At 49.4% G+C, this 9,589-nt stretch overlaps 1 protein-coding gene across 1 annotated transcript; it reads left to right on the top strand.

Annotated features, from left to right (window-relative positions):
* The first annotated feature begins 3,248 nt into the window (after window positions 1–3,248).
* On the top strand, window positions 3,249–9,170 carry Tmem115 (transmembrane protein 115). The gene is made up of 2 exons (XM_004625134.2): window positions 3,249–4,554; window positions 8,376–9,170. Exons 1-2 carry the CDS (start codon window positions 3,704–3,706, stop codon window positions 8,578–8,580), a joined length of 1,056 nt encoding a protein of 351 aa, XP_004625191.1. The 5' UTR covers window positions 3,249–3,703; the 3' UTR covers window positions 8,581–9,170.
* Window positions 9,171–9,589: the final 419 nt, after the last annotated feature.

Raw genomic sequence — 9,589 nt, 5'->3', positions numbered from 1 at the left:
CCCCCAGGAGGCCAAACTGCCCCTCCCCTGCTGAAGACACACTTGCACACACATAAAATGCACACACAAAGGCTGGGCCTGGCCACATCACATCATTCATTCTGGTCATTTCCCCAAAGGTATCCCAGTGTGGGGGCCAGTTGGGGACTGAGGGCAAGGGGATGTAGCCATGGGGCTCAGATGGACTGGGAGGAGGGGGGAGGGTGATGCATTAATTAATGGTTCCATTAATTAATGTAACGTTGCTTGTCGCTTTCTCGGCGTGTATGTATGGTCCATGCCCACTGCGGGTGCCAGGGTGGGTTTCCATGATGTGTGCCCAGCCTGGATGTCAGTTGTGTTCTGTGGGGGCGTGTGTGTAACTGTAGTGTAGTCAGGTGCTCAATGGAGATATAAAAATAAACATAAACAGAAAAATATATATTTTAAGTTTCAAAAAAATCAGACAAAACAATTCCCATCAGGTAGTTGTCCAACCCCCAGCTGGGTCTGATCCTACTCATCACCCACCTGACCTGGCTGCCCCCTCACTTGGGCTGGGGGGTTGGGGGGGGCCATTCCTTTTCTCTGCCCTTTTTTTTGTTGTTGTTCTATTTTGTACAGATGAGTTGGAAAAACAACAGCAACAAAAAAGTCAAGAAACTTTGTAAAATATTGTGTGTGTGATTCCTTGTAAAATATTTTCAAATGGTTTATTACAGAAGATCAGTTATTAAATAATGTTCATATTTTCACTTCAAACAGTTTCTATCCACTGTGTCAGACTTAGGGGAAGGAATACGTAGCTGTAAAGACAAGTGGCCAGGACCTTAGAGGCCCAGTCTGCTCTACTAGGAACAATCTGGGTCTCCAAGAGTAACAGCATGATGCTCTATAGCTTATACAGCCTAGACCTTTGATCTACTTTGTCTCATTTCATCTCACAAACCAACAGGAAAAATCTACCTGCCACCCCGCCACCACCACCACCACCCCCCAAAAAAAAGCTTCCCAGGACCTCAGGGCAAAGCCGACACCTTGGAGGAAACAACAATGACAGGCAGTTTCAGGCTGGGTTCCCATGCCAGCATTCAGGAGCCACACAAGAAGCCAGTGGCTGCTGGTGCCCATGCACCCATTCTGCTGTCCCTAGAAGGCCAGAGTTGGGCCTATTCCAAGCAAGTGGGACCTCTACCCTAGCTAAGGAGAAGCCAAAGGCAAACCCAGTTTTTGCGAATCCTCTGACAAGTCCTTCAACTTTTTTTTTTTTTTTAAATCTTCAATCGTAGTTCATATGACCTCTGCTCTTTTCACTGGAAAAGAATTGTAATCACTATTGAAGAGGGTTTTTTTGGTGTACACTATCAATGCTCTTTTGCCAACACACAGGGCCGAGGACTGCTCAGTCTGCACTCACTGATGTCCATCCAGCTGATCCGCACCATAAGCTTAAGGGCTGTTACAAGGGTATTTCCATATCACAGATTAGCAGAGAGCCCAGGTAATGAGGGTAAATCACCAAAGGTCTCATGAGATGGCCAGTTGGAGGAGGCCTTGGATGCTAAACAGATAAAAAAAGGACATTCCAGGGCCAGGTGGTAGTCTACAATCCCAGCACTGAGGGAGGCTCAGATGAGAGGATCAAAAGCTCAGGTCCCAACTGGGCAGCATAGCAAGAACTTGCTCAAAGGCCAGGAATCAGCACAGCACCTGCCTGAGAAGAACAAGGTCCTGAGTTCCATTCCCAGTACAAAAAAAAAAAAACCCTCAAATATAAGAGGCCAGACTTGGTGGCACATGTTTGTAATCCCAACACTCTGAAGGCTGAGGAGGAGGATTTTGTTTGGTTGGTTCTTTTTTTTTTTTTTTTTGGTGGGGGGGTTGGCAGAACCGGGGATTGAACTCAGGCCCTTGCACTTGCCAGGGAAGCGCTTATTGTACTTAGCCATCTCTCCAGCCCCAAGGAGAATTACCTTGAGCTCAAGGCCAGCTTCAGCTACTGTCCATAGTTCAAGGACAGCTTGAATTACAGAGTGAGACCCTGTCTCAAAATAATAATAATAATAATAATAATAATAATAATAATAATAATAAAATAGGGACAGGCGAGATAGCTCAGTGGAATAAGCACTTCCCTGGCAAGCGCAAGGGCCTGAGTTCAATCCCCAGTTCCACCAAAATAAATAAAATATAGAAAGGGTGGAGGATATTGCTCAGTGGTAGAGTGCACATGCATTTGGTCCCCAATATGCCCCCCCAAAAAAAATTTTAAAAAGTTCCAGGCTTCAGCCAAGATAGGGCTTTTCTCATTCCTCCACAGGAATTCCACAGGAGTTGACTACAGAGTGACACCTAACACTGGATCATAGAGCAATGCCTAACCTTCAATTCTTTTTTTTTTTTTTTTTTTTTTTTTTTTTTTTTTGCGGAACCAGGAATTGAACTCAGGCCCCTGCACTTGCCAGGCAAGTGTTTATTCCACTGAGTCATCTCCCCAGCCCCCAACCCTCAATTCTTATAAAAGACAATTTTGAGCTTCAGATAAATACCACTGTAGTTGTTTAGGGAGGAAGTGTGCTTCTATTATATTAAGTATATTTATACCAAAAAAAAAAATGGGCATGTTTATACTAAAAAGCTATTCATTACCAGGCATAGTGGCACATGCCTGTATAATCCCAGCTATTTGGGAGCCAGGGATATAGCTCAGCGGTGTGAACATCTGCATTTTTGACAAGCGTAAGGTCCTGAGTTCGATCCCTGGCACCAAAAAAAAAAAAAAAAAAAAAAATCCCATCTATTTGGGAGGCTGAGGCAAAAAAATAAATAAATAAATAACTTTGAGGGGAGCCTGGACAATGCATTACTGAGATCCTGTCTCAAAGTAAAACTTTAAAACTTGTAGTGCTGGTGATGTGGCTCAGTAGTAGAGTTCTAGCTCCAGTACCCCACAAATTTTTTTAAATTTAAGCCTCCCAAACCCCATCCTTATCCTTTGGCTTTTGGTACCTGTCGATTCTCCCTTGCACTACAAGAACTAGAGAAAATGTCCGAGAACTACAACTCCCAGCATACCCTCCTAAACCAGGACGGGCGAGGCCTGAGCGCACAGTCTCCCGGGACTTGTAGTTCTACCCAGAACCCTGTTCGGGGGGCGGGAAGTTCGTCAATGGGCCAAGTACTCGGTATCCCGGCATGCCGAGGAGCCGGAAGACACGCATTCAGAAAGCAGCCGCACCCCCACCGCTACCACCAGGGGGCGCATGCGCAACACCCCTGTTTTCCAGCCCCTGAGAAGCGAAGGGAGGAGGTGGGGTGGAAGCCGAGGCCCAGGCAGAGCAAGAGCTGATCCAGCCTGACTAAGACCTGGAACAAGGCGCCAGTCCTGTGAGGATCGAAGAGCGCACTAGCGTGGATGGAAGAGGCCCAGGCCTGACAAAGCTAGCCTGACCATCCTGGCGCAGGGCCTACGGGGTGAGCCGAAGTCGCCCAGGACCTTATCTCAAGGGCCAGGCCAGGGCCCTAGGCTTTGGCACGGAAATCAGGCCCAGCTCGGCCCTTCGGAACCACACCCCGACACTCCGGCAAGCCAAGCCTTCACTGGGGCCATAGGCCAGTGAGGAGCCCGCGCCCGGGCCTCCCGTCGGGGCTGGACTGGGAGGAGGCCCCGGGGAGGCCCCTGGCCCCCTGCTTACCAACTCTCAGGCCGCCGCCCGCCGGGAAGATGCAGCGCGCCCTTCCGGGTGCCCGCCAGCATTTGGGGGCGGTTCTGGCCAGCGCCAGCGTGGTGGTGAAGGCGCTATGTGCGGCGGTACTGTTCTTCTATTTGCTTTCCTTTGCTGTGGACACGAGCTGCCTGGCCGTCACCCCAGGCTACCTCTTTCCACCCAACTTCTGGATCTGGACCCTGGTCACCCATGGACTGATGGAGCAGCACGTATGGGACGTGGCCATCAGCCTGGCCACAGTGGTGGTGGCAGGGCGTTTGCTGGAGCCCCTCTGGGGAGCCTTGGAGCTGCTCATTTTCTTCTCGGTGGTGAATGTATCTGTGGGGCTCTTGGGGGCCTTCGCCTACCTCCTCACGTACATGGCTTCTTTCAACTTGGTCTACCTGTTCACTATTCGTATTCATGGTGCCCTGGGGTTCCTAGCTGGTGTCTTGGTGGCACTCAAGCAAACTATGGGAGACTGTGTGGTCCTGCGAGTGCCTCAGGTGCGCATCAGCGTAGTGCCCATGCTGCTACTGGCACTGCTGCTACTGCTGCGGCTGGCCACACTGCTCCAGAGCCCGGCACTGGCTTCTTACGGTTTTGGGCTGCTCTCCAGTTGGGTTTATCTTCGCTTCTACCAGCGCCACAGCCGAGGCCGAGGGGACATGGCTGACCACTTTGCTTTTGCCACGTTCTTCCCTGAGATCCTGCAGCCAGTGGTGGGGCTGCTGGCAAACTTAGTGCATGGCCTACTGGTGAAGGTAAAGATATGCCAGAAGACAGTAAAGCGCTATGACGTAGGAGCCCCATCTTCCATCACCATCAGCCTCCCAGGCACAGACCCTCAAGATGCTGAGCGAAGAAGGTACTGTGAAATCTTCCAAAATCTTAGCAAGCTAGGAAAGTTTTGGTTGAATCACATGCCAGCTGTCAAGGTGGTTGCTGCAGAGGCCGGTGACCTGTAGTTGTGGGGCAGGTTCTGAGAAAGAGAGGATCTGGTCTTTGGTCTTAAGCTCAGCATGCAGGTGTCATGGTTCAGCCACATGGTTTTCTCACCACTCCAGCCACTTAACAGGTCTCAAGAAATGCTAAATTTCCTTTGGTGCTGTGTAATGGGCTAATGGAGGTCTGTCACTCCCAGCCTTGCTTCAGAGTCTCCAAATCCAGGGGCCTGGGAGATGGCTCAGTAGAATAAGCACTTCCCTGGCAAGTGCAAGGGTCTGAGTTCAATCCGCAGTTCCACCAAAAAACAAAAAAGTTCAGTCTTCAAATCCTATGCACTGGACCCTGGGATCCAGAAACTATTTGTTGATCCTTTCTGCCCTGTGAAGAGGCTTACAGGGAAGGATGACTGGGGTCCTTAAAAAGTAGTCTGATGGGCCAGGGAGATAGCTCAGTGGCATAAGCACCTGCCTAGCAAATGCAAGGTCCTCAGTTTGATCCCCAGTATTGAAAAAAAAAAAAAAGTAGTCGAAGCAGGGCACTGTAGCACACACCTGCAATTCCAGTTACTTGGGAGGCTGAGCTAAAAGGTCACAAGTCTGAGGCCAGCCCAGGAAACTTGGTGGGACCACCAAGTGGAGGAAGGGGAGTGTAGCTTAGTTGCACAATGCAAGCGAATCATGTGCAAGGCTGTGGGTTCAACCCCAAGCACTACAATAAATTAATTAGTTTTTTGTTTTGGTTTGGTTTTTTTGGCGGAACTAGGGATTGAACTCAAGCCCTTGCGCTTGCCAGGCAAGCACTTATTCTACTGAGCCATCTCCCCGGCCCCGAAATTAGTTTGTAAAATGTAGGACCACACATGGTGGTAGATGCCTGTAATCCTAGCACTCAGGAGGCTAAGGTAGCATAGCAGCAAATTGGATGCCATCCCAGCCTACATAGTGAGATCAAGATAAGCCTTAACTACATAGTGAGACCTTGTCTCAAAAAAAGAATATACAGCACTTGGGAGGCTGAGACAGGAGAATCACTGCAAGCTTGAGAACAGCCTGGGCTAAAAAGTAAGTTCAAGGGTAACCTGAACTGCATAAGGAGATGCCATCTCAAAAAGACAAATAGGGGACCCAGGAGATAGCTCAGTGGCATAAGTGCAGCCTGGCAAGCACAAGGTCCTGCGTTCAATCCCAAGTACTACCCCTCTCCCCCAAAAAAGGCAAAGGGGGGACTTAGGAGGCACATAGCTCCGTGGCATAAGCACCTACCTGCCTGGCAAGCGCAAGGTCTTGAGTTCGATCCCCAATACCAAAATAAGAGGCAAATAAAGTTAAGGATGTAGTTCATTGATACAGTCTCTGATACTACAAAAAAGAAAGGTGATGTGGGCCACCCTAGTTTCCAAGTGCTGGACTGTGCCCTCTTCCTAAGCCTTAATTCAGAGGCAGTGTTTCTCTGCCACTTATTTTGGGAAGCCTGGGAGATTATAATACTTATCTCCGATGCCCCCTACCCCCAAGCAGGCGTGTCACCACACCCAAGGCACAGGCTGGCTACATGATCCCACCATAGGAGCTTAGTGACCACACCAGAAAATAGAGATATTTGCATTATCTGTAAACCAAGCCATCTGCAGCATCAGGAATCCCACCTGAATTATTCATTGGATACACTTTGCCCAGGGCAGGAGAGATCTTTTTCAATTTACCTCTTAACTCTTCCCTACCTGTGGATTCCTCAGAGTGATCACCATTTCCACAAAGTCTACAGCTCCATCATTCTCAACTTTTTTTTTTTTTTTTTTTTTTTTGAGACAGGATCTCACTATATAACCCAGACCAAACTCAAGGCAATCCTCCTGCCTCAGCCTACCAAGTGCTGGGACAATAGGAGTATGCCACTGTGCCTGGCTTGAGTGGTTTACTTTGGGTTTGGTTTTTTTATTGTTTTGAGACAGGGTCTCACTTTGTAGCTCAGGCTGGCCTCAAATTCAGTCTTCCTGCTCTAACCTCCTAAGTGCTGGGATTATAGACATGCACCAACACACCTGATAGTGAGTTTTTTGAGAATCTAGTGCAAGCATTTTTCTTTTGCATTTGTCAAAGATTTATGCTTTTTCTCATTTGTGAAATGGGTTCTTGGCAGGAAGCTTTCTGAATTCAGCACAAGAGTTACTCCCAAACACTCTCTCCATGGGGCTGTGCAACTGGAGTGCACAATATATCCCTTCCTTGAAAGTTCCAAGATTGGTGAGCCCAAGTGATACTGTGGAAAGGCACACATGGCTTACTTCAGGGCCTATGTCTAGGCCCTACAGCTTGAATCTCTGGGTGATAAGTCCTAAGATAGTGGTTTCTAGATCTTTTCCAGTAGAAGAGGTAGGACCAGGAGGGTTGGACTTGAAACTATTCCGGTCGGAACAGTTCAGTGGTGGTCGCCCTTCCTCCTGTGAGAAATCTTGGATTGTTAGGGTTGACTGGACATCCAGGTCGAAGAAAATAAACACTCATTAAAATTAATAAAAAATTAAAAATAAAAATAAACAAGGCAGGGAGGTGGGAGTAAGAGGTAGCTCTCTCCATGGAGATGGGGTTACTTGTTTAATCTGGTATTTGGCTGCGTGCTACTCTCACGTCTAAAGGGCTACTACTAGGAATATTCCCCATCTGTCCCTCTGACCCTTGTGAGAAAGTGACTAGCACAACGTGCTCTCTGCCTTGGCCAGTTTTAGACAGAACTGGCAAAGCATCTCTGGGATAGGAGCCTTGGCAGCAAGAGGAGAGGACTGTCCTGTTAATGCCAGCTTGCCATATGCCAGGTTAGGGGGCAGGGGAAAGCATGCTTGGCTTTCTAAGTTCATGACTATGTTGCCTCTTCTGTCTTATTCTATGGAATGGTGGAGATTTTGGTTCTCTTCTAAAACCTGGAAGGCTATCCAGACTGTCCCCATCTTGGTGGCACAGAAGGGATGAGGCATCAGGAGTCCACAGTGACCACTGTTAGAAGTGTTACCTGGCAGCACAGTCACACTACTTTCTGTAGGCCAGGGTGCCAAGCACATGGACTTTCCCACCTCCCTGCAAAGTGGCACTTTCAAGTGTCTGCCTCAAGGTAACACCAGGCTCTGGCCCATGCCCTACTGATGTGAGCCGTTTCTCCCTACAAGGGCTCAGCTAAGGGCCTTTGCTAACACCAGTCTTGGCAAATTTGAGGATGCTTCCAGAAGAGAAGGTCTTAGAGTTGAGGGGGGTAAACTGATACCAGTTGGCCTGCTTCCTGGGCTGAGTACAGAGAGGGTGCTAAGTGCCACCTCTTCTCAAAGACCCTTGCCAAGATGTCTGAGATAATCCTAACCAGAGAATTACTAACGTTGGATGTGACACCAGTGCCTAGGCAGGAAGCATTTTACCTATCTACCCTAGAGTACTACATCCACCCCACTTAGGCAAAAAACCATCACTGTTACCCAGCCAAGTGGGCAGCTGGGCAGATATCCAGCTGCCCTTTTTAGCCTGGAAGTGCCTTCATTATGAAAAGAAAACTGTTCAGCCTTTAAGTCCTCTTTCTGATGGTGGAGTGGGCCCTGACCCAGTCTCGGGAATACTAGGACCTCATGGGGAAGTGAAAACATGGGATTCTGGGAGACACTTATGTGGTAGGGGTAGCTAGGTATGGGTGAAGGGTGCAGGGTATGCAGCATGTCCAAACCCAGGTTTGACCTGTCTTTCCTGTCTCCTTTGGCTCTAGGCAACTGGCCCTGAAGGCCTTGAATGAACGGTTGAAGAGAGTGGAGGACCAGTCTGTCTGGCCCAGCATGGATGATGACGAAGAGGAGGCTGGGGCCAAGGTGGATAGCCCCCTGCCCTCAGAGAAATCTCCTACACCTCCAGGGAAGGAGGCTGCCCCAGAATCCAGTCTCATCACCTTTGAAGCAGCTCCCCCAAAGCTGTAACTCGACCACCTTGAGTATAGCACTTCTTCTCCCAAGCCCCTTTGATGCCTCTCAGCTACTCCAGGGCATGACTACTCTGAGGAGAGGCAACAAGGCCTTCTGGGGCTTTCAGGGCCTTCTGTTACGTTTCGCCAACACTACCAAGGACCTTGCTACCTGGTTCCAATTCCAGATAACCATTTGGTCAGGCCTGGAGCCTCTGAGGCATCAGCCAGTCCAGGGCCCCATCTGAGGTAAGAGTGTACCTCAGCAGGCAGCCCCAAGCAAGTGGCTGCAGGGACACTGGTGCCATAGCTCCTGGACCAGCCCTCGCATCTGAAACTTGTTGCCAAGAACCCTGAGCCAAGGCAAGGATTTACATTTGCCAAAAATGTTGTGGAGGCCCAGCCAGTGCAGGAGTAGTGCGAAGCTGCACATCCCTGCTCACTCCGGGAAAGACTGAATCTGTCAGGATTTGTTTCCCTCTGCTGCGGCCGTGACTGCTTCTGGGCCAGAAGAGCCACAGTTCCCAGGTATTTTCTACAGGACCACTTGAGCGGGCAGCCCAGCCCAGCCTTGGAGTATCAATAAAGCATTTCTTTGAGGTATGAGTCCTGGGCTCTGTCAGGCCACCTGTATAGCCTTTCATCATGGTCAACTGCGAAGTTAGATGGTCTTTACTTTGGGTCCATCTCCATGGCATCACCACCTGGATAGGAAGCCCCTTACCCCACTCCCCATCCCTCTACTGCATGTTTGCTGCCAGGCAGCCATCTCAGAGCCATCACCTCTGACCCTTCGCTCCTTTTCGTCTCCTTCCAGTCCTCAGGTGAGGATCCCCTCTGCCTCTTGCCAGGGGATCTGACAGTTGAGGGCCTCTCCATCACAAGTGGTTGCTCTTGCCCATGTTTTTCCTCTTAAGATGGAGTGCTGTGTACTTGCCCCCACCTTTGGAGACAGCCCATCCATAGTTCCCATCCTGTCACTGTCTCCACCCAACCACCACAGTTGGAGACTAGCACAGGCTATA

The sequence above is a fragment of the Octodon degus genome, unplaced genomic scaffold (assembly GCF_000260255.1).
Source record: "Octodon degus isolate 3935 unplaced genomic scaffold, OctDeg1.0 scaffold00008, whole genome shotgun sequence".
Lineage (NCBI taxonomy): Eukaryota > Metazoa > Chordata > Mammalia > Rodentia > Octodontidae > Octodon > Octodon degus.
Note: the sequence above shows the minus strand (reverse complement) of the source record. Positions and strands in the feature narration are given on the sequence as shown.